The following is a 25,777-nucleotide window of genomic DNA, read 5'->3' as shown; positions in this document are numbered from 1 at the left end:
AGGTTGTAATTATGGTGGATGAAGGGCCCCACAAAAGGGTAAAGCCCAGGGGCCCCTTACAGTGTTAATGCGGCCCTGACTACCGGCTGCCTCTACATTATCCCTTACTTAGTTGATTAGTGGTATACACTGATTCAAAAAATAAACATTAAATGGCATAATTTTTTTTTCAGTTTTTTTCCTTCTTGTAAAGGTGATGTTTCACCTCCTATATTTCAATAATGATAGTTAGAAAATAAATAGAGAATTGATCACAAAAAATGGCATTAATCAAAACACTTTCTTATATTACATTAGTCATTGCTTCTGTCATCCTTGGGACGTCGTCGCTGAACTTTTTTGACAGCGATCAGCTGTAAAATGTTTTGGTCCTGTTGACTTCAAGTAAAATAATGTAAAGTTTTTCATAAGATCCCCTGGGGTTAATGTGTTAGCATGACAGAAGCTTGATGCTGTTGTGTAAGAACAAGCAACAGCCGGCATTTTCCTTTGCCTGAGTGCCTCTCACGTAAATAATTACATTTTGATGGCTTACGTTTCTTCTCCGCCACAGAAAACCACCCCATAAAAAGTTTTTTTTCAAAATGCTATAAGTCTGTTGAATGAATAAATGTGCATTTATCTTTGCCATGTTATATTCATTTAGTTGACCACTGTAAAAAATCCAATTAATGAAATGTTGGACGGGCAAAAATATATAAGTTAAACCAATTTTTTTGTTTGAGCTAGTTGAGAAGACATATTATTTGAAGTCTAGATAAATCTGTGTTTAAAACATTAAATGAATGGTTATTTTCAAATCCAGTCAACATTCAGAATGGCTAATGTTGACTGAACTAATTAAGACAAATCAGGTAAATATGTGGAGTTATGACAGCTATGTTTCCTGACAGCAAAATGCTCCTAATATTACTGTTATTTGGTCACAAAATGTAATTGTAAGAGTTGTTCAGGCGTAAATGTATGTGCTTAAAGTTTAAATATGCGGTCGGTTAATAAAGATAGCGTCTATTTAAAAATGTGCTCGGACACTTTCGGACGGAGATGAGCTCCAGAAGAGCTCCAGAAAATCACCGGCGCTTAAGCGCTCACACCCCGCCCAGCGCAGCCTCGCCTCGGCAAGCGCATCAGAAATCGACTGCTGGCTCAGATATCTCTGTGACGTTTAAACGTGATTTAATTCATTTTAATTTCTCATACTTAACAATGAAAGGGTTATGTTTTAAATCATATTTTAGGATTGCACTTAATTGATATCGCTGTTGAGTGATGTTTCATATTTTTTACATTTGTTATAACCGGACTGCATGCGAATTTGAACTTCAGAGCTGAAGGAGCGGATGGAGAAATAGTCCCAATATCATAACAATCTTAAATAAAACTTCTAAATATACCCGTGTGTGTAACCGTGTGTGCGCGCGCGTGTGTGTGTATGTACAGTATGTGCGTGAGTTTTTAATTTAAATGTCTTAACTCGGAAGGATCTGTATCACAGGTCATTTCATCTGAGATTAATCCGCACCTAACAGCAGGAACTGTTTTACACAAGGACACAAGTCATCAGCCGTTTCCTCAAGTTCACATCAGGTAAGTGTTTGTAAATAAATGTTAATTTTAGACTATATTAATTGGCAAAGACGCAAATACTCGACGTTTTTGTAAAGATATAAGTTATATAAAAGTTTGTTATGTTATGTGTCCGAGTTAAAGTGGAGCTATTTTAGTTAAGATTACCGGACAGGGTTTATTACTCCGTCTTAATTATAATTGGGACATTTTTACAAACAAACCTTATAAAATACAATACTGGTGTGCATTTTGAGACAAAACAATAGCACTCATATGTTAAGAGATGTCAGTATTTTAGTCAGTGATAAGTCCTGTCCAAGAAAACCGCCCAATAGTGTTTAATTCAATTACGTGTGATGTCTGAAGGAAATTTGGCAATTTTAGGGTATAAAGTCTTTCACCGTCAAGCTTTATTATATTAAACATCTATGTATGTTTGTATGTATTTATATTCCTCTGTTTATCAAACCAGAGCGGTGATGATGTGGAGAGGCAGACCAGAGGGATGCATGGCGAAAAAAGTTAAATTGCCCTGGAGATGTTCTGATTGACTTTGGAGTGCTTTTGGACTGTTTTATGCCCTCTATTAAGAGAAGACTTAATTCTGTATGTTCAGTCTGTATGATAAGTGAATAAAGCTTTTGTTTTTATGTGACTGTAGTTAATTATTTGTTAACAACACCAGCATAAATTATTTGATAAATAAAGTTTATTAAAAATTTCCAAATAATAAATATTAATTGAAGTAACACATAAAACATTGAGTAAACACTTACATTTTAATTGACAGAGTCTTTACTGTAAGTTTTTAAAGATTCAACTGATTAAAACATTTTAGTTGAATGAGCTATAAAGCTAGTTGAGCAAACATACTTTTTTATATTTGAGTCAAGTTTGGGCCAACTAAAAAACATCAATCCAGGTAACACTTTGGAGTCAGAAATTGAGTGAACGTAAAATTTCTGTGGAACTAGTTACTAAAAAATAATTCATTGTGCCAACAATTTATTTTTTACAGTGTAGTGGTATACACTGATTTAAAAAAATAAACATTAAATGGCATTATTATTTTTTTGTAAAGGTGGTGTTTCACTAGCCTGACTACGTCAGACTTTGTACTTCCGCTAAATTTCATTACGCTTCTGTACTCAGTCTGAGATACCTCCCATTCAAACCGTTTTCCTCAGGTCTCAAAACAACCGGCGAATCAATGAACAGAGGGCGGGCTGAGAGCCGTGACGTAGACGCTAAGCGCCGAATGTACGGTTGTAGTTTGTAGTGGACATGGAGGCACAGAAAGCTATTTGCTCTGTTGTGGAGAACCGGCACTTGCCAACTTAATCCCGAACAAGAAAAGTGTTTGTTAAACATTTTGAATGGAGATTATGTTGTTGCCCTACTCCCGACAGGTTTTGGGAAAAGTTTAATTTATCAACTATTATCGATCGTCAGCGAGAAACTGTGTGCAGCACAGCTTGACGTGCACAACAATCGAGATATCATGGAAGGAAATTTCATTGTTCACAGTTAATGGTGGAGGACGCGTGGGCAAACATTCTTTGGTGACGTTCCTGATTAACCAGAAAAAAAGGTAGGAAGATTTAATTTACATATGGTTATGGCTGTCTGGTGGAAGAGTTTGAGAGGAGAGAGGGGCGTTCCTCCACTTAGACGTGAGTGGAAAGACACCGTAAGGATAGTGTTCAACTAGCTTTGGCCCGATTTACTTTACATAATCTGCAGAAGTCGTTCATAGCCATGTTAACTTCGGTATTTCGCTCGATGGGTTTGTTTTCACATCATGCGTGTGTTTTACAGCAGAAATTTGATGCGGCTGAGCTGGCGCATAACGCACATCATATCCAAACGTTATGTGATTGGCTTACGTTTAGACCAATGATTTTAAACTTCAGACAAGCCCCTCCCATGAGAAGGAAAACGATTGTCAATTATGCCCAGCCAGACTCTGTCTATGAAGCGAAGCAAAATAGCAGAGGATGGTTCTACCAGGCTAGTGTTTCACCTCCTATATTTCAATAATGATAGTTAGAAAATAAATAAAGAATTGATCACAAAAAATGGCATTAATCAAAACACTTTCTTATATTACATTATTCATTGCTTCTGTCATCCTTGGGACGTCGTCGCTGAACTTTTTTGACAGAGATCAGCTGTAAAATGTTTTGATCCTGTTGACTTCAAGTAAAATAATGTAAAGTTTTTCATAAGATCCCCTGGGGTCAATGTGTTAGCATGATAGAAGCTTGATGCTGTTGTGTAAGAACAAGCAACAGCCGGCATTTTCCTTCGCCTGAGTGCCTCTCACATAAATAATTACATTTTGATGGCTTACGTTTCTTCTTTGCCAGAGAAAACCACCCCATAAAAAGCCATAAAAATTACTATTTAGATTTTGTTTGTTTGTTGATCACAAAGTACAATGTAGATGAGGAAAACTAGGATTCTGTGTGTATAAAAAGCGCCGCCATTTTTTACAATGCATGGAATGGTGCACTGTTATTGGTTAAGAGGATTATACCACAGGGCTGTTGAACACTTTATTCTGATTTATTACATGGGTGTTGATAATCTTTCTGTAAACCACACACCTAACTTGTTAAATGTCTTAAAAATAGGCACCAGAGCAATGTTTTTGGTAACCGTGGTATAAGCGGAATAATTGACTCCGGTCCTTCGAATTATTAGAAAAAAATGCATTATTTTATTATAATTCAATGGCCCGTCATCAATTATTCCTTACTCATTGCATTCGGCTGAGGAGGACTGGCATTTATCGCGTTTTGGAAAAAAGTGTTAACACAGTGGATTTCGGATTTTGCATAAAATGAAGACTTTACTTATTAATACTGACCTGATACAATACTGATTTTGGCTGTAACTATTTTTTTTTAAATGCTGTTTATCGGGTTTTGGAACCAAACTCTTCATATCTTCATATGATATATCAGGCCATTTCATCCTCACACTGGTTCATACATGGCAGGTGTTTTCTACCAGCTGGCTATTGAAACGTACGTCTCGCAAGGGAATATACGTCACAGCATTAATTCCGCTTGGTAAATAAGGTAGATATGAACGCTTGTATTATTCTGCTTCTAGTAAATAAATTATTTAATAATGATGTGGCTGCAGTAGTACAGGCGTATTTCACAAATGAATCTCTTGTTGTGACCGATGCAGTTAATGCATACATTTTAGGTGTTTCCATAGCTCAGGTATAGGAACACAAACTTCATTGGTTCAATCCCCAGGGAACAAACCTACAGTATAGCTTAAATGCACTGTAAGTCACTTTGGATAAAAGCATCTGCCAAATGTGTGAAAGTATCTATTTATGGCAGCGCACAGTGTTTTGGGTGTCATTTTTATACACAGCAGGTCTTTCGATAGGGGAGGGTGCAATGCACAAATATCATACAAGAGGCTTTATTTTCATTATGCATGATAAAATATCATTTTTGTTTAAATTTGGGCTGAAATGTGACAGATGCGTTGGCACATGTAGTGCCAAGCGTGAGTAAACGTGACATCCTCTTACTTACAGACCTTCAAATCCTTCAAATGCATCCATATATTCTTTATTAAAATCCCTCATTGACTGAACTCTTGTGACACAGTAAATCATGAATCATTTTCATTGTGTCACATGTTGTCAAATCACACAGGCATTTCTGCAAACTGTGCGCAGCTGGAAACACGTATAAGCCCCTGTTGATCGCATGTTAGTAATGCATGCATGTAGTTACCTGGCAACCAATCAGCAAGTCTCAGTATGTGTTATTTCAGTCAATGCCTTGTGCTTTTTGAGAGAGACTATGCATGGGTTCTGACAGCTTGCCAAAAAAATAAGTGTGACAGCTCACATGCATCTGACAGTATGCCATTATTTTGCAATGTAACACATTCGCACACACTCGACTGAGGTGTGCGTTACCTGGTCTGGGTCTGAATGTGTCTCCTGTCTGCCCTTTCTCTCTCCACTCATTCAGAGCTTCCTGGAAAGACCTGGCTGACTCTTCTTCATCAAAGTATCCTTTCAACAGAGAGCTGTCGTCCTCCTCACCGCCCTCCTCATTGTCAACGTCAACTCCGTCATTCACAAACAACACCTGAGGCGATGATACAGAAAACTGTATGAGAGTGAGAGAGAGTGACATACTAAATGAAAATACTAGCTGCAAGATCTCACAGTTTGGCAGGCACACAGTGCAGAAAGTCATATGTCATGAATATTTGCAACCCTACTTCCTTCCACCCATTAAAAACCTCAAACAGGACTATATATACACTGTACAAATTGATTTATTGTTTCAACAACTATTGTTTAATTATTTTAAGTAGCTATTACTTAAAAACAATGCATTGTTTATACTCAAGAGTATGCATAAAGTAAACAAAAAAATTGGAGTGGTTTGCTTATTAATATTCTCTTATAATATGCATTAGTATCCTATATGAACACCAAATTAAAAGCATTTAACAATTTTAGTACAGAGTTAAGTGAGCTGGTGCTGCATATTTTCAGTAAAAGGTTGAGTATAAGCAAGTTTTGGTGTAAATACAAAAAACTTGTTTTTTTTCTTTTACTTAAAAGGGACATTTCACATTTAAGTGGACTTTTTTAAGATGTAAAAAAGTACGTATGTGAAGTTTTAGTTCAAAATACCATATATACAGTTTATTAAAGCATGTTAAAATTGCCACTTTGCAGGTCCGAGCAAAAATGTGCCGTACATTGGTCTGTCCCTTTAAATGTAAATGAGCTGATGAAATGCAAACACTGATCGCCATAATGGCGGTTTGTTGAAACTGAAACTTAATTGTTCTGTCAATTATTTCTCGCTCTTTCTTTCTGCACTAAATGGCAGTGCCGTGGTTGGACAGTTGCAGATTAAGGGTCGGTATTATTATTATAAGATCCCCTTCTGACATCACAAAGGGAGCCAAATTTCAATGAGCTCTTTTTTCACAATTATAGCACTTAAACATGGAAAAAGTCTGATTTTCATGATGCCCCCTTTAAAATCTGCTCAAGTTGAATTTACTTAACTCTTTCCCTGCCATTGACAATTTAACTCGTCAATTAAGAGAAAACGCTTCCCTGCCAATGACGAGTTTTTCCGTCAATGTGTATTTTCAATATTATCCATCAGGTGGCGCTCTTACCCAATTTATAAAACCCAGAAGCAACCGCTAAGGCAAAAAAGTTCAAACTCCATATATGTTTTGATCGTTGCTCTGAATTTGATCTCTATCAAAAGTCCTTCACAAAAATGCAAATTTCTCAGTTTTTTGCTCAAAACTTTTTTTTTTTTTATCTACCCATATTTGTGAGGTGATAAAGGGAACAAATGAGGGTAGAATGAAACTTTTTTTAAAGCAGGGCGTCTATTCTTTCATTTGATATATTTTATGTTTATTAAAGAAGAACATTTTCTGGAAGGCATTACACTTTTGTGAAAATCATAAAAAGTAGCTGGTGTTAGCTGGAAACTTTTTTTAAATGCTGGTGGGAAAAAGAGTTAAAAAGCATGATTCAAAAATGGTGCATATTTATTTTAAGTAAATCAAACACATCATTTTTACAATTTACTCAAAGAAAGCTTAAGGTAGAAGCACACATTTTGTATAATTTACACCTGACTTTGATCTACAGTCCAGCCATTGAACAGTAACTAACCTGTTGGGTTTGGACATCAGACACGGGCTGTATGTTCTTGGTCACTGGTGTCTCTCTCTCATCAGCAAATTTGGGAATAGTTCCGTTCTGCTCACGTGATGCCTGCTGATGGACACGATCCAAAACATCCCGAGTGGTGACAGGGGTCTGGAGCTGTGCCTGGTTGTGCCAGCATGCAAAATATAGAGTTTTATTTGCTCATCATGTTAATAATCAAATTTCACACAGGATACAATAAAATATTCCTAATGTTTTGGGTTCAAACCAGTTCAATTCCATTAACATCTTCTGTATCATGCTGTTAATATGTTTAAAAGTTCACCCAAATTCTGTCATCATTTGCTCACTCTTACATTGTTACAAACCTGTATAAATTTAATTGTTCTAATGATCACGAAAGAAGATATTTTGAAAAATGTTAGTATATGGCTTCTGATTAGTTAGCAATTAGCAACTAGATATACATTTACTATAGAAACGTAAAGTTTCTCTTCTAGGTTTTAGAATATTTCTCACACTGATTTTTCAAAGCACCAAAGTTTGGGTTAGTCATTTCAATATGAACTTTGTTTCTCAGCAAAGTTTTTAATGACCAATTAAAAATAAATATACTACTTCCATTTGAAGTGGATCAAAAAGGTTCATTAAAGTTGTCTTAAGACAATAATTTTTTGGGGGGGGTTCAAGACAACTTTTTGGAAAAGTTTTGAATGTTGACTAGTGTATATAACTCAATACTGAATATCAACAATTGATATTTTTCCAGAGAAATGTTAGGACAAACATCCGAGACAAAATCATATATATTTTCATAACATTATCAAAGCTCTACATAAAAATGAACATGAATGACAGCCCCGGAGAAAAGAGTGATTAAATCACATAATTTAGCCAATAACCGGTAGCCATCCGACTAATTCCTCTCTATGTCATCGTGTACTTAGGATAACATTGTTATTGGCCATTACAGTGGTGATGCCTGCTGAATAACATGAGATGCTTTCAATGTCTTCTCTCTCTTACCGCAGCAGATAAGACAATCTCGTGAAAACACTTTCATCACATGCTACAGCCAGACCCCACATCAGTGCAATTCATTCACTTATCGCTGCTTATCGTCGGTGTACGTTTGAAGACAATAAAAACAAAAGAAAATTATTTAAGAGTGTCATGGATTTTAAAAATGTATAATATTATTTGTTCCCTTTTTCCCCCTATAGAGGCAAATTAAACAGGAGTAGGATGTATAGACCAGCATCTGAGCCAAGTGTGTTTTAAAGAAGACATTTCACAAGACTTTTTCAAATAAATCCTTGGTCTCCCTAGAGTACGTATGTGAAGTTTTAGCTCAAAAAAAACCCACAGATAATTTATTATAACGTTAAAATTGTCACTTTGTAGATGTGAGCAAAAATGTGCTTGTTTTGGGTGTGTCCTTTAAAATGCAAATGAGCTGATCTCTGCACTAAATGGCAGTGCCATGGTTGGATAGTGCTGATTAAGGGGCGGTATCATCCCCTTCTGACATCACAAGGGGAGCCAAATTTCAATGAACTATTTTTCACATGCATGCAGAGAATGGTATACCAAAACTAAGTTACTGGGTTGTTCTTTTTCATGTTTTTAGGTTGATACAATCATTGGGGACCCAATGATTTTCATGATATGTCCCCTTTAAAAGTGATTGTTGTAGTCTGCCAATGCTGCATACTCTTTGCTTTGATTTACTCTTTGATTTCTCTCCTTAGCCAACCAACAACATGCCCTGTGAACTGCATTTTATGTCATTTAAAACTAAATGGGTGCCATGAAAGGTGACAGGGATGTAGGGAAGGAAAAAAGAACAAAAAATGTTGGACAATATGAGTGAAAAACAGATTGCAAATAGATTTTATACCGAAAAGCATCTATGCTTTATGAATATAAATACAACATTAACCCAGTATTTGCGCAAACAGTGTACATTAGTCTTTATTGCAAACTTCAGCAGGGTTCCCACACCAAATTCAAGGACCTTTCAAGGACTTTCCAGGTCCAATACCCTCAAAATCAAGGACTAAATTTGGGGACACATTTCAAGTGAGAGCAAGGTTACATCGTGTTACCTTTTAAGATATATTGTTACAGTTCCCTTTTTGAGGGAACATGCGCTGCGTCACTGCGGTGACATGTTGGGGACACTTTCAGGGGTAAGTGGGTCTGAATGTGTAAATCAAGTTTAACCAATGGTGAGGCTTAACGACAAGGACAGGGTGACGTGAGAGCCAGGAAGGGATACGCAACGTCTCGTTCCCTTCTCAGGGAACAACAGTTACATACGTAACCTGAGACGTTTTCATGTGTCAAACACAACTATGCAAAAAAGCATTTCTGTATGAATCAACATTCGCATACAGAAGATATAAGCATTTAAACAGTTTAGCACATGTGCTTAAAAAGTAGGGCTGGGCAAAAAAATAGATTTTTCGATTAATCGTTTTTTTTAAACGTGGTCGATTAAAAATCGATTCTCAAAGAACAGATTCGATTTTTTTTTTTCATATTTATTTCCGCAAACATTGAACGGAGGAATGGAAGCATTTTAGATTTTGCAAGCAAGACGTGTTGTGGCTTTTAATTTTTTAAATTTAAATTTTATTAATTATCCACTTGTAAACTGCTGTTCACTGTTCTTTTTTATTAATATAGTATGTGTATTAAATTCATTGAGTTGAATCGAGAATCGAGTATGAGAACCGGAATCGAACATTTAATCGAGAATTGGAATCGAATCGATTTGATAGCTTGTTAATCGAAATCGAATCGATCCAGAACATCTGAATCGATACCCAGCCCTATTAAAAAGTCTAGAATTTTTATGATATTATCATACAACTCCACAGGGAATAATATGGATTTTTTCCCAGAAAACTTATTGCATAAAATAGATTCAAGCACTTTCAATGACCTGTATCTATCCATGTATATTTTCAAAAACTTCCCAGGACCTTGAATTTTTTCCCCCAGATTCACAAACTTTCAAGAGTTTCAAGGACCCGATGGAACCCTGTTCAAGATCATTTGCTTAAATGCACACTAAGTCACTTTGGATAAAAGCAGCTTACAGTGGATTACAAGGTATACACATTGTATCACTGTGTGTTTTCCAAGGGGAATCGACTCCATGACTTTTGCTCTGCTAACACTGAGAACTTACAGTTGAGCTTAGAGATGAAACAGTATGAACATTTTATATCACGGTTACCAATATTATCATGGTTTTGTAAACAATTTCTAAAAATGTAAAAAAGTACTGATGCAAACCAAATTAAAAATTGATTTTACAAGTGCAATTTTGCATAAACATCAAATAAATAACATTAACATTAATCATGGCACATTTGGGGTGGTGAGATAAATGTTCATATAGTTCAGAAAAAACACAAGTGAGTAAATCAGATTTTTTATATTAACACAAGACAAATAAGCAAGTCATTTGTCTGCATATGTTGTGAGAAATAAGTTGAACTTTATGACCCAGGAGTAAACTACACAACACCTGCGCTCACATTAATCACTGAAGAAACAAACAGAGCTTTAAACTCACATCATTTAATAAAAAAAAGAATCGAAAAGATGGATCTGTCTAAAGAAGTATTAATTAAACATGTGTCAGTACAACTAGATATCCCTAAATGTGAGTTTTGTGAGGCACTGGCATCACAAACACATGGGAGCAGATGTGAATGAATGTGTTTGTCTCATGTCATTGGTTATATTGGTTGATGCTGGACAGGGTTTTTTGAGTCGTGACACTGCCGCAGTTAAACATAATTAAAAAATGATGCTGTAATACTAACTGTTGGACATTTTTATTGTGGTTAACCATTAAACCGGTAATCGTTACATCTCTAGTTGAGCTATATAAACACTATTAAACTCATTTGTCAGTCTAGTTGGAGGAGAAGATCCATCAGTTAGCATGCAGCCGGCTACGCAGGCATCAGCAGACAGGCAGATCAGAAAGTTTTGGATCAGAGCCTTTTTCTGTTTCTCTTCCATCTGGGCTTGTTTGCTTGCATTTGCCCAACTACTTTAATGTTTTTCAGTATGCGGCTGGCTGAGCAGGGTGAGCTTCTCGTGACACAGACAAAGAAGTTTTGTGATGCACGTGTGCTGACTGATAGAGCGTGGTGGGATGTTAACATGAGGACAGCATTTATACGGGGCACATGCAAGGTCATCCTCACTGAGAAAGAGGAGGACAGACATCAAACCTGTACTGTGTATTAAACCTTCAAATGTACAATTAATGAACCTTGAAACCACTTCAATGCACAAACATACTCATGCATGCACTGTTAGATGTCACTGTAGATTTAGCAGTACATTACTGTAAAAATCCACAGTACTATACTGTATGTATACATTACAGTACAGTACTGCAGTTCATAATGCATTCTGGGTAAATTTGTTTGAGCGGGAAAATTTTACAGTATATTTTGGTCTTGATGTAACCTTGCTGTAGCCATTGCTGTAATGTGCCAGGTGGACTTGCAATAATCAGAGAAAGTGCGCCAGAGTCAAATCACACAGAGGGAGAGAGAGCACAACTCCTGGCTGCAGCTGAGGAGGACGATTGATTTCTGGCAGTTCGGTAAGTTTGAAATATTTCTGTTTCATGAAAACTTAATTTTTAGTTTAAGAATGTTGTCAATAGTTTGTCACAATATTGTTTTAAACGTGCAATGAGAGAAAAAAACGGTCGCCAACAAAGTTTCAATCTCCCTCAGAAAGTAAGCTAACGTTACACACAGATGTCTACCGCTGCTTTTACTCGCTTTACACCTTTTTTAATGAATATAGGGTTGTTTTAACTAAATTATGAGGGTTTTGGTGAGTTTATATTGTGATGAAAGTGTGGTGACAATGAAACTATTTTTAACGAAATGGACAAAGACAACCCGCCAGCGCGGTCTTGCGGTCCCAGCATAACGGTCGTTTATCTCGGCGTTTCATCCGTTCAGTTAGCGTCAGAGAAAAGTATTAAGTTCGACTGTTTGGTAAGGCTGTGGTTGTAAACAGACAGGAATTGACACGCCGTACACAGCATACCGAACTCCTCCACAGAAGTGAAAACAAGAAACCTCATATTTAACTGGATACATGCATCGAACTCATCGCAGCTTTAACTTCGACCAAATATCATTCAGACCATCTTAATATCAGATGAACGAAAGGGATTGCCGCGCGTATTGTTGTTGTTATTATATACGGTATATCAGCAAAAGCAGAGAATATCTTCTCTAAAGCGTTTTACACGTCCAGTAAGTTGTCCAATACATTTTTATGGCATATTGTTTCCACCACTTCAGATGCATTACACGCTGTATATAAGTTTCCAAAACACATCAAATCAATGCACGAAAAGAGAATGGGCTCCGCATTTACGTACCTTTGTCTTCTCGTCTCTGTCATCTGATCCTTCATCTCTGGATGTAAAATAGTCCATTATAACATCGTGTAGGAAACTGGCATCACCAGGATTGCTCAGATTTAGGCGATCATGTTTATCTTTAAAGTGAGCAGCTAGCTACTAACTTGTTAAAAAACTTTGCGTGAAATAGCGTGTTACACCGCAGCCGGTCCGGGTAAAACATTAAAGGGACAGTCTTTTTACCTTGTCACTATAAATCGCTATTTTCTGCACTAAACGAGACATTTTCAGAGATTTTCTGTAGACCAGATGTTATAATTAAAAAAAGACTTATTTAGATATTTAGATATAATATATAATATAACAACTAATGTAACTAATATAACAACAACTAATTTGCTGATATACCGTATATATATATATATATATATATATATATATATATATATATATATATATATATATATATATATATATATATATATATATATATATATATATATTTATATATTTGTTTTACAACTGACTTAACACTTACAGTAATGTTTTATTTGTTAGCATAGCATGATATTAGATTTAAACACTTAATACATTTTTAAATCAATCACTTTGTCTCTGCACAATGAACATTATCAAATATTATTAATGTTGTAAAATATATTGTTCATTGTTAGTTCATATTAGCTAAGGCATTACCAAATGTTAAGGAATAAACTCTTATAGTAAAGTGTTACTAAATTTTCTTTTACCATTTCCTTCACAATGTCTACTTATTTCTATGGCTAACAGATTTTGTAACATTTGTCTTTTTTACAGTCTTACCATTGCTTGTAAGCTGGATTGGGTAAGATGGATCATCTTTAAAGGCACCAGGCAAGTACATGATGTACAGTTACAAGTCATGTATTTTTTCGACTGCAATATTAAATGCTTTCACGTCACATGCAAAATTACACAGGAATGTGGCTGACTTTTTATTTGTAGTTTACCTGAGTGTCATTGCACTTTTCAGGAGTTAAGGCAGATGTGGAGGCACAACGTGTGATACCAGACACACACCAAGCACATTATGTTCGGTAAGTTTGCACTTTACCACTACAGTTTCTTTAAATACCCATGTATACACTCATTCACTCATTCACACACAACACTGTAACACGACCATATACAACATGTACACAATTGTCTTAGTTTGCCATCTAGAAATATACAAACAGAAATATTCAGACTTTGGTTATAAGAAATTTAATTTAATAATTGTATTTATTTAGCAGAGGTGTCCCTGGACTTTATTGACAAAAGATTTTGTTTTCAGAATAAAAAGTTGTGTCCAAATCAGTAACAATTGTACTTTCTGTTCAGGACATTCAATCATGACATGATCCATGTGGATGCTGTCCATTGAGGAAAGAGTTTGTTCAGCGGTAAGTGAATCTTCTGTATTTTAGTGAAATTAGGTGTGGAACAGTAGAATAAGAGCAAAAGGTTTCAGAATAGGAGTAAATTCAAGGCTGAGTTTAATTTTTTAAGAATCTTTTTCTATCTTATATTTGTTGACTTAATGTTTATGATATTTCTAACAGGTTTCTGGATAGAATTAATTCCAAAGATGGGAAAAGTGCACATCCAGACAAGGAGCAAGCAAAAAGACAAGGAACTTGGTGCAGAGAAAAGCTGTGGCCATTAACCCCCATGTGAACAGCTTCATGCAGTCCCTGATTGAGTTCGAATGGACGACTTCAAAGTAAAGGCCACTGTGGTCTGTCTGCCACAGTTTAATGCATTTATTTTTAGTGTTAAATGAAATTTAAGTAGAATATTTAAAACTATGGGCCAGTGTTCTTTTTACCACAGTGAAATGTTACCTTTTAGTCGATGATGGACTTTAAACTGAAAACTTCAAACTATGGAACAGTGTTCTATTTGCCAGAGTTAAATATGTTACAGCAGGGGTCTCCAAACTTGTTTATACTTGTTGATTTTATTTTATGTTACTTGATTATATGTTTATTATTGTTTAAAATCTTGTTTTAAATATGTTTGTTTCAATTAAATGTTTTTTTAAATAAAATTTTGATACATACATTGCTTGGATTGCCTTTTAATTCATTATGTTTTAATTTAGCATTTTTACCATATTAATAACTATAGATTTAAACCTAAATCTCTAGCTATTTTATATAATATTATTGTATTAACTGTAATAAGTAATAAATATTATTTATGGGTCAATATAGACATTACAGTAAATTACTGTAAAAATAGACTACTGTAATAAAATATTGTAAAATTACAGTACAGTACTGCTTTGTAACTATACAGTACTAGTTTGTGTACTGTAAAAGGGTATTACAGTACAGTACTGTAAAACCAAAATACAGTAACTTACTGGCAACCGTGCTGCCAGTACCGTACTGTAAAAATACAGGGAAATTGTTAACAGTGTGTGTATGCACCAGAGTTAAAGGATTATTTCACTTTCATAAAAAAAATCCTGATATTTACTTTTTGACATTTGATTATGTCATTCAAGATGTTTATGTTTTTCTTTGTTCAGTCGAAAAGAGTTTACTTGTCTTTTTTTTAGGAAAACATTTCAGGATTTTTCTCCATATAGTGGACTTCAGTGGACCTCTATGGTTTGCAGTTTCAATGCATCTTCAAAAGGCTCTAAACTATCCCAACTGAGGCATAAGCGTCTTATCTAGTGAAACAATAGTCATTTTCACAAAAAAAGGACTTTTAAATCACAACTTCTCATCTTGCACTACAGCTGTGTGATGCGTAAGCGCAACCTTACGTATTATGTAATCACGTCGAAAAGTCAGTTACATATGTGAAACGCACACTTGCCCACTAAACACAGGACGTCGGATAGACGTGCAGATCATGTCTATATTGGGTCCGTCGGTCCATGACCAATTCTGGACATGTATTCGACGTCCAAACTAGGTCCACTATTTGGACGTCCCACCATGACCCTATTTGGACGTCATATTGACGGGCAACATTTGACGTTTAAACTGGGTTATTTTTTGGACGTCATTTGGACGTCATATTTACGGGCAACATTTGACGTTTAAACTGGGTAATTTTTGGACGTCATTAGGACGTCTATGACAGGTCTATGTCTATATTACATGATTAGGCCTATAAAAATGTGTTTATTTACAAATATCAGCATTATTGTACCAACATGATTAATACATATGAATAGTCTATATTATTATTACAGTACTGTTTTTTCTGCTTTCTTGAATTACGTACAAAATTCATCTAAATGTACCATTAAAAATATGTAATTAAATGTGTAGTTCGTTATATTAAAAGTATATGACCATACTAACAATTTAACATGAAAATATTGTCATATTACATTGTTCATGATATGAATGCAATAAGAATGCCTTATATACAACCTGAAAGTATGGCCATGTGGCCGAGTGGTTAGAGAGACTTCTTTGTAACATGGAGATCGGGGGTTCGAATCCCACAGCTGGCAGGAAATGTCTGAAAGGTTTCGGTGCGGTGGATGGGTGTGGATGAAGTGCAGAGGCAATCATGTCTTTTCGCTTTTTTCATGTCTCTTTTCCTTACACGGCGGTCCTACGGTTGTCAACATTTTTAGACGTGCAGAACACGTCGAAAAAAAGACGTCACCAGGCGTTACAAAACAACCCCTTTTATGGACCGGATTCGGACGTCCAAAAATTACATGAAAAAGACGTAATTTCGACGTCACTTTGCGCAGTGGGTGTGGTCCATTTTAAACAATGAACTGACACAAAAACATTAACTAGTATCATTCCACATACAACAACGTCTGAACGCTCCTTTGTCCCACACTTGTAAACACTGGAGCTGTAGTTTTGCATACGTCATGCATGACCTATCGACATGATTACGTAATATGTAAGGTCACGCTGGTGTGTCACACGGCTAGTACTAGACGAGAAGCGGTTGGAAAATAGTACTTCTTTTATATTTTTTGCCGAAAATGACGATCGTTTTGCTAGGTAAGATTGTCTAGATTGGGATTGTTAAGAGCCTTTTGAAGCTGCATTGAAACTGTAAACTGTTGAGTAGGGATGCACCGAATGTTCGGCAACCGAAATTATTCGGCCTGAAAATAGCAAAAAATTCAGTGTTCAGCCAAACAAGTGAAAAGACCGGAAATACATTGAGAGGTGTGCAAATACGGCAAACACGTTGGTGAAAGCATTTAAAGTGTCTGAGAAAGACAAAAAATATACAGCACTACAAGTTTTATTTATTATTTAAAATCAAGACACCCTGAACACAATGCAGCGTATGAGAAAGACACGGCAGCAGCAATCTTGGGTATTTGTCCGCTGAACGCACAAACACAGAGAATGAGAGACTTTTGCTCTTCATTTCATTTCATAGATGAGAAGAGGAATGACGGAGAGTAACTGCAGCATGAAATAAAAACTTTCTGGAACCAGTAAAGTTCACAATGACAAACACGCTTATATTCAACCAGAAATTAAACGTTCATTCACAAAAGCTTTTTGTTAGATCACTTTCTTAAAGGCAGGATAGGCAGGAATTATCTAAAAAAACTTTTTTACAAATTTGTTTAAATTGTCTTTATATACCAATACATAATTAAAATGTAAGTACTCTGAAAAAGAGAGTATAAAACTCGAGTGTCTTTAGACCTCTCACGACTGTTTTAAACAGCTAATTATTTCCATTCGAGACGAAACAAATGATTGGCTTGCGCGACTATCACTCTCTCTCGCAACCATGGCACCACCCCTGTTGCTATGGGATCTGCCCACACATGTGCACACCCGATTGATTTGAACGTGCACGAGGCACTCTAGGAAGAGCAAAAGTACGGCAGAGAAAGAGCATTCGGAACTTACAGTACCTGCATGTGCAGTCAGCGAAGGCAAACGAGGCAAAAAAAGGAATAAACGAAGAAATCAAACGAGAGTAAATATTGTGTGGCTTTTCCTTGAGTCGACGATGCGGTAGCCGTATTGTCTCCGGAGTGTAGTCCTCATCAGAGTCAACAATGCTTTCATCACGGAAACTCTTCCATGCAAAACACTGTATATGTTATAAATCTTCCACGAAATTCACCTTCATCACAGTGTAACTGATAGTAATGAAAAAACTTGTATCAATGCAATCTGTTTTTAGCTTTGTCTTATACTGTAAATATAACTAGCTCGTTCGTTACCGAATCAAACAAAATATATTTTAAACTTTACCATTTCGATATGCTAGCTTAATAGTGAGTACTAGAAGCCATCCTATTTGTTTATATTCATAGTGATAAAGTTAGGTGTATCATTACATGTGATTGTGATATGATGTTACTACATGCACCGCGCTCCTTCCTCTCCGCTCGTCTGAGGTAAATGCTTCTCCCAGCAGAGCCGGTCGGCGTCGCGCGTTCATGTGTTTTGGGGGCGTGGCTTTAGAAGAAACCCAGAAGGGAGGGGGTGGAGTGAATGGAAAAATGAGCTGTGTTTAAAACAGTCGTGAGAGGTCTAAAGACACTCGAGTTTTATACTCTCTTTTTCAGAGTACTTACATTTTAATTATGTATTGGTATATAAAGACAGTTTAAACAAATTTGTAAAAAAGTTTTTTTTAGATAATTCCTGCCTATCCTGCCTTTAAGCGCTTTTTCCACTGTCATGCTCCTTTCAAACTTGCCGCCGTCTCTTTCTCTCCCTGTGCTTGACCGTGCATGCAGACACTCGCAGACTTATGTTGATACAGTGCTGCGTAAAAGCGCCGTTGCAGGTTTAAGGCAGAGTAATGAATAGGATATTTGCATTTTGTGAGGGAATCAAAGATCAGATTAATATCCATTTAGCCAAGACTCATTTAGTTGGCTGAATTTAAATGGAGGAGTTTTAACAAGTTTATCGCTATCTGATCAGAGAAGTGACCAGGTATAAAGGCCATATAATGTTAAAAGGTGGAATAAAAAAATTCATTGTTAAATATTGTGAAATAAATATAGTAAAAAATGCATTCTGAAAATGTAACTTGTGTGAGAAAATGGTAAGAAAATTGGCAAAAAAATTAATGAATTAATGAAAATAAACAAAACATGTTTGGTTGTTTAGTATTAGGGCCTTCATCTGAGTTTTTCATTTTTGTTCAGCTTCGGACCAAAATTTTCCTTTCGCTGCATCCCTACTGTTGAGGTCCAATATATGGAGAAAAATCCTGTTTGTAAATAAATGTATTTTTTCTCGACTGAACAAAGTAAGACATAAATATATTGGATGACATGGGCGTAAGTAAATTATCAGAAGTGTGAGCTTGCAATGTAGGTTCTACAGAATTAATTTCTACATGTTCACATTCTCATTTAACACAAAGTTAACAAGGTAACACCGACTGATAACAGTTTTTACCACGCATATGCACAGCTTAACAGCAGAGAGCTATATATTAATGTTTATGGATGTTTTATATAGCATTTTTATTATCTTGGTGGCCTGTGTTATATCAATTACAAGCATAGAACTGCAAATAAATGACATGAACCTTATACTTTAATTTGCTCATTGTGAAACTGTAGTTCAGAGTGAAACTATAACATTAAAATCACACAGAGCATAAAGCTAATTTAATGAGCACACATCTGTGTAATAGTAGAAATATATTAATATGCAGCGTATTAAAAGTATTTTCTATGGCTATTACTGTTGTTTACTATGTAGAGTCTTACACATCAGTGTTGAGCTGCATTTGTGCTACAAACATGAATGATATCAATGATATTTCTTTCCATGCCAAATTTAGAGTCCAGATTGTGATGGAGACCTGGACCACTAAGCAATCACCTAGCAACCATCCAGAGCATCCTCCTAATTCCCTAGCAACCACCCACAATGGCATCACGGTGAAGTGGTGAGTTTTGCAAGTGTAATAGATTTCTAGCTTATAAAGTGTTAAAGGAGAGGTAAAATCTAGATGGACGTTACTTTAGTGTTTTAGTGGCCTTTAACCTTTAAATGTTGGCAGTCATGAGCTGGTGTGTTTTATTGCTATACTAGTCCCCTTGGATGCACTGGATTTTGATTTAATGTATTAAAAAACCTTCAGGTTGAATACAGAGTAAGACACTAGAACTGAACACTAAACATCTTACTTTAATATTTATGCAACATCTTGCTTACTAAGATGACTTTATTTTTTTTTTTTTACTTTTTGAATGTATCAATTTTTGGCAAAACATCAAGATGGTAGCCTGAAAATGTGTAAAACTCACTTATTATTAGTTCCATAATATTATTTGCAGGAAAGGTGCTTCAAATGTCTGTAAATTGATTTCTTAAAAAGGACTTTTATACTGCTCAGAAACATTAAGAAGCCTGCATCTGCTTCAACAGAACAGGAGCGATCCCAACATCACCCCGTCCTCCTGCTTTAATGGTCTGATCCGGTGAGATGATGGATGTATTGACCAGTTGATAAGAACTTCAATCAAACACCTCACCATGGGGCCACTCAAGTTTCTAAAACAAACTCCAGATGATATGTGCGACTCTGTGAGTGTAAACACACATCTGTTGTCCTCCGGATGTGTGCGTTTTGTGTTTGTGTAGCTGCTCTCTAACCCTGGAACAGGTGCGTATAATCAGAGTTGGGTTACAGTGAGCAGATTGTCCGCTAATGGTGACCAACCATTCGGCAATCTGAGAAACAAAATCTGGTGTGTGCTGACGTTCGCTCTGGGTTGCAGTTGTGTGTGTGTGGTTATGTATGTTTGTGTGGGATGGACGGGGGTTTATAAAACACCTACTCACCTGTATGGGTATCATTCGATGGCGCTGCAGTGCCCCCCTCTGGTGGAATCTGACGAAACAGCCTACGCAGTAATCCTCTCCACATTCTGAGCACATCTAAAACAGACATAAACAATTAAACTCAGAATACTGCAGGCAAAGTACTTTAACAATAACTTTTACATTTATTTAAATATATTGCACTTTTTCTGCTTTTTAAACATGCACGACACATATTAAAACAGGAGATGTGGTTGCCCTGATCTTAAGGGATCTTATTACTTTGTTACTGATTATAAATGCGTGTGAAGGACGATTTGATGGTTACAAACCCTTTGTGATATATTTAAACCAAACTTTCTTGAAAGTTCTCCATGTTTAAAACACCCAAATGACAAGTATAATTGCCAAAAAGTTTGCAAATACAATAATGAGAAGAATATTTTTTTTAATCTAAAAAAATAATTTTTTGTATTTGATCTGATAATGTAATGAAGATGAATGTATAGCAACTCACGGTTTAAAAAAGTTAAATGAAAAACTTTAAAAAATATATCTATGTACATGCTTAGGACATTTGTGTGGTAATAATCTAGATGGAGACAGATTTTGTTTACTCAAACGTACTATAACGTAAATACCAATATGGCGGTCCGGGGGCTTCACAATTGTGATGTCATGCCCAATCCAGTCATTTATATACATTCACCTAAAGGATTATTAGGAACACCATAATAATACTGTGTTTGACACCCTTTCGCCTTCAGAACTGCCTAAATTGTACGTGGCATTGATTCAACAAGGTGCTGAAAGCATTCTTTAGAAATGTTGGCCCATATTGATAGGATAACATCTTGCAGTTGATGGAGATTTGTGGGATGCAAATCCACGGCACAAAGCTCCCGTTCCACCACATCCCAAAGATGCTCTATTGGGTTGAAATTCAGTGACTGTGGGGGCCATTTTAGTACAGTGAACTCATTGTCATGTTCAAGAAACCAATTTGAAATGATTCAAGCTTTGTGACAGGGTGCATTATCCTGCTGGAAGTAGCCATCAGAGGATGGGTACATGGTGGTCATAAAGGGATGGACATGGTCAGAAACAATGTTCAGGTAGGCTGTGGCATTTAAATGATGCCCAATTGGCACTAAGGGGGCCTAAAGTGTGCCAAGAAAACATCCCCCACACCATTATACCACCACCACCAGCCTGCACAGAGGTAACAAGGCATGATGGATCCATGTTCTCATTCTGTTTACGCCAAATTCTGACTCTACCATCTGAATGTCTCAACAGAAATCGAGACTCATCAGACCAGGCAACATTTTTCTAGTCTTCAACTGTCCAATTTTGGTGAGCTCATGCAAATTGTAGCCTCTTTTTCCAATTTGTAGTGAAGATGTGTGGTACCCGGTGGGGTCTTCTGCTGTTGTAGCCCATCCTCCTCAAGGTTGTGCTTCACAAATGCTTTGCTGCATACCTCGGTTGTTTCAGTCAAAGTTGTTCTTCTATCAGCTTGAATCAGTCGGCCCATTCTCCTCTGACCTTTAGCATCAACAAGGCATTTTCACCCACAGGATTGCCGCATACTGGATGTTTTTCCCTTTTCACACCATTCTTTGTAAACCCTAGAAATGGTTGTGCATGAAAATCCCAGTAACTGAGCAGATTGTGAAATACTCAGACCGCCCCGTCTGGTACCAACAACAATTCCACGCTCAAAATTGCTCTAATCACTTTTCTTTCCCATTCTGACATTCAGTTTGGAGTTCAGGAGATTTTCTTGACCAGGACCACACCCCTAAATGCATTGAAGCAACTGCCATGTGATTTGTTGATTAGATAATTGCATTAATGAGAAATTGAACAGATGTTCCTAATAATCCTTTAGGTGAGTGTAGATCAGTGAGTGAAAGTTTGCATAATATTTGAAGTCAGTAATACTGACTCAGTATGCAGTACTATTTTCCATTCTAAACACAGCTAGCCAAAGTTTTTAGATTTGTTCCTGCAGGTAGCTCTAATGTACCTTTAGGGTTGTGTGTGTGCGAGTATGAAGAGAACCCCTAGGAACTCTCAGTTCTACGCATAAATCCACTGAAACAGACTTTAACACACTCTCTCTGTCCTTGACGGCCAAATGCCACAGTGCAAATTCCACAGGTACATTTTCCCTCGAGACTTTAGATTCCCAAAGAGTTTTCCCTCCTCACACACCCACCCGAAGAGTGCAAAAAAGCCCCAAATCTCCCCAGGGCGACAGGGTTCCCTTTAATACGGCCACACACACACACAGTGAAGGAAGAAAAGGAAAATACAGTGCTGCTCTGTGAATCTACAGCTGTGTCCATTACTGGCACCTTTAATGGCCACATAAAAAAGGTCTCATTTCAGAACACCACCGTTGAAATAAATTACACTAGCACATCGGTGGACATGAGCACAGCTTTACTAAGACATTCTCTATAAACTGTTTTTTTTAAGAGAACTTTCGTGCTACATCTAGAAACATTGTATTTGGGATCACTGCTGCCAACCCAGCCACAATTTTAACTAAAACAAAGAAAAGTCTGCGTTCACACCAAACACAAAGCATCACGTTCCTCATTTAGAGTGCTCACGGGATTAAACTTTGTGTCATGCTAATTTTTGCCTGAGTTTAATATTTTTAACGTGGGGGAAAACGCGTTTGAGGCAAATAGCATTTGGTTTTCAGGGCAAACGTGCCGCACCATTGCGTCATTTAAATTGTGAGTTCACATCTTTTCTCGCCTTTACAATGACTTTGTGATTTACTTGCGCAAATTGTTGATTTCTCATTTTGTGTGTACGCCCCATAATAGACGTCTAACCAGCCACGAAGCAAATATGCTTAGAAAATGTAAAAGAAATGAAAACAAACACCTTGACCCCCTTTGACTTTGCTTACTGGATAGAATATCATGCATACACAAAAAAATACATTTCTTTGGCCAAAATATGTTTTAAATATATGCTAAATACATTTTGTAGAAAGTGAAGCTTAATTAAATAAATTTTTGAATTTGAAAATACATTTAGTTTTAACCTGTATAAATCAACATATATTTCAAAATGCATTTCAGAAGCAACAAATACATTTCTAATTTTACAACCCATATGGCAAAAAATATATATTTAAAAAAGTTTGATTAAAATGTATAAAGTATAAGCATGAAATGTATAAGTATGTATAAAACATAAAATTATATTTATATTTTTGCTGTTTAAAATATATTTAATTTTAATGTTATGTTTACAGGTTTATAACAAACAAAGTTTTTCTTCCAATGCAACGTGAATATGAATGCTTTAAAATACATTTATTTTTTCAATATATTTTAAAAAATTGTCAAAAAATATATTGATACAAAATGTAAACATATGTCAATTTTTTGTATATTTTGTAATATATATTTACCATTATATTTGAAAATATATATTTTTTGCCTTATGGGTTATTTTGGCAAAAATGGCATGTAACCAAATGTTATTATGTTATAAATGTTAAATGTTATTTAGGGTGGGTTACTCAAAGCTGGACTATATTTGATCTATAATTATCTCGGTTATTGCTGGCTGGGAACTTAGTCTACTGCTTCCTGTCATGAATCACCAAGTTTGAAGGTTAATAGCTAAAACAATGACACTTTTAGTGCATCTTTCTCTATCTTTCTTTTTCCTAAAAACATTTTGTAGGATGCAATTTATGCAACCAGAAAAATTAGTTTTGGGACAGTGGCAAAGATGTTCTGATCTTCCACAATAATATTACAAAACAACATGACTGAGAGGAAATTCACTAAGATTAAATTGTGCCCATTGAAAGCAGTTAGTTTACGCACCAATTCATGAAAGTATTATGCAAATCACATAACAGTAAAATTCACCAACAAGTACATTAGTGATGAACGCAATTTGCAGCATGCAATCGCAGTGCAATCTTGCAGTCCAGTTCTGAGTGCTAGATTCTGAAGCATTATGCAGATTACCATGATTTGAAATACCGCATCATACAAACACTTCAATTCAGACACTTTTAACTTTTAAATCTTTATACTGTATATATCATTTAAAAATGCCTGAAATGTAATCACCTAGAATGTATGTCTGAATATGAACCCGGTTATAAATGCCTGCTTTGGTTCTGAGGAAGCACAAAGACTATGTGGTTATGTAATAAATGCTCGTTGACATCTATATTAACTACTACTAAGTCCGCACTAAATATCTTCCAAAGGTTTGATGCCACTTTTGCAAATCGAGATATCAGTACTTCCTCCAAAGTGCTCAAAGCAGCAGTCTGAAAACTTTGATAAAAACCTGTGCACTTTGACTTTCTGAAATCCAGCCAGCCAGATTGGAACCAGCTCTTGACATATTTGTGTGCAATATGCATCGTGGTCTGTTGGCTTACTGTCGGAGTTGCTGTCTAGATAGCTGCATAATGGAAGACAGCATGATAGCTTGAGTTATAACTACATAACGGCTTGTATATCAGAATAGATGTAAACTCACCAGTCCGGCCAGCTGAACTTCACACTGTCCACAGACTTTACCCTTCAGTCTGAGTTTTCTGTCTGCACCCTGTGTTTTGACAGCCGGTTGTCCCACCACCTGCTTTTGTACAACTGAGTTTACACAAACACAAACAATTAAGACACCACACACAATGATATTCTTAAAACAGACATTTCAATTTATTTGCCCACCATATCTTGATGTGCAACTTAATCGACGGTCAGCGCAAAATGCATCGTTGTCTTGTGACGTCACTTGTCAAAAGTTTGGACAATCCTTAAGATGCAAGCTGAAACAAATGCTTTGATTCGCTAAAGAGCCGTAAGAAGTCATGTGTCCGTGATCAGTGATCATGTTGGTTGCATTGAATGTGTCTAATTCACTAAAACGAAGCAGTTCATAAGAGTCATTTGTTTGGACATTACTGTAATAGAAAGGTCTTTTTATTTCATCACACTGAAGCCATGTAGCGTTAAATCAGTCAAAGTTTCAATTTTATATTGTATTCATTGGCATACAAGTTCTGGGGTGGCATATGGGATGGCAATGTTTTTTTAGGGTGGCCACCCCATGCCACTCCAGTAGAATTGTGTATTCATTTTACTACGAACTGTGCATTCACACCAGACGCAAATAAATTGCGCTATTTGCGCATAGTTGGACGCTTGAGTTAACTTCATTTGCACGTGAAATGTGCATAATTTGCGTGTGAAATTCAAACTCGAATATGCTCAATTTGCCCGCTTTAGCTAGCTTGACGTCTCA

At 36.2% G+C, this 25,777-nt stretch overlaps 1 protein-coding gene and 1 long non-coding RNA gene across 2 annotated transcripts in view; one reads left to right on the top strand and one right to left on the bottom strand.

Moving 5' to 3' along the window:
• zbbx (zinc finger, B-box domain containing) overlaps positions 1 to 25,777 on the bottom strand; it is a 73,378-nt gene that overhangs the window by 36,290 nt on the left and 11,311 nt on the right. The window contains exons 6-9 of the mRNA XM_073815689.1: positions 25,010 to 25,122; positions 20,492 to 20,587; positions 7,271 to 7,429; positions 5,525 to 5,720 (exon numbers count right to left, since the gene is read on the bottom strand). Coding sequence (XP_073671790.1) covers positions 5,525 to 5,720; positions 7,271 to 7,429; positions 20,492 to 20,587; positions 25,010 to 25,122 — 564 coding nt within the window. The remainder of the gene's footprint in view (positions 1 to 5,524; positions 5,721 to 7,270; positions 7,430 to 20,491; positions 20,588 to 25,009; positions 25,123 to 25,777) is intronic.
• On the top strand, positions 13,250 to 14,769 carry LOC135739813 (uncharacterized). Its single transcript, XR_010529039.1, has 4 exons — positions 13,250 to 13,559; positions 13,699 to 13,762; positions 14,049 to 14,110; positions 14,270 to 14,769. It is a non-coding gene; the product is annotated as an uncharacterized lncRNA (long non-coding RNA).

The sequence above is a fragment of the Paramisgurnus dabryanus genome, chromosome 9, assembly GCF_030506205.2.
Source record: "Paramisgurnus dabryanus chromosome 9, PD_genome_1.1, whole genome shotgun sequence".
In the NCBI taxonomy this organism is placed as follows: domain Eukaryota; kingdom Metazoa; phylum Chordata; class Actinopteri; order Cypriniformes; family Cobitidae; genus Paramisgurnus; species Paramisgurnus dabryanus.
The sequence above is the reverse complement of the archived record's forward strand: the minus strand, read 5'-3'. Positions and strand labels throughout refer to the sequence as shown.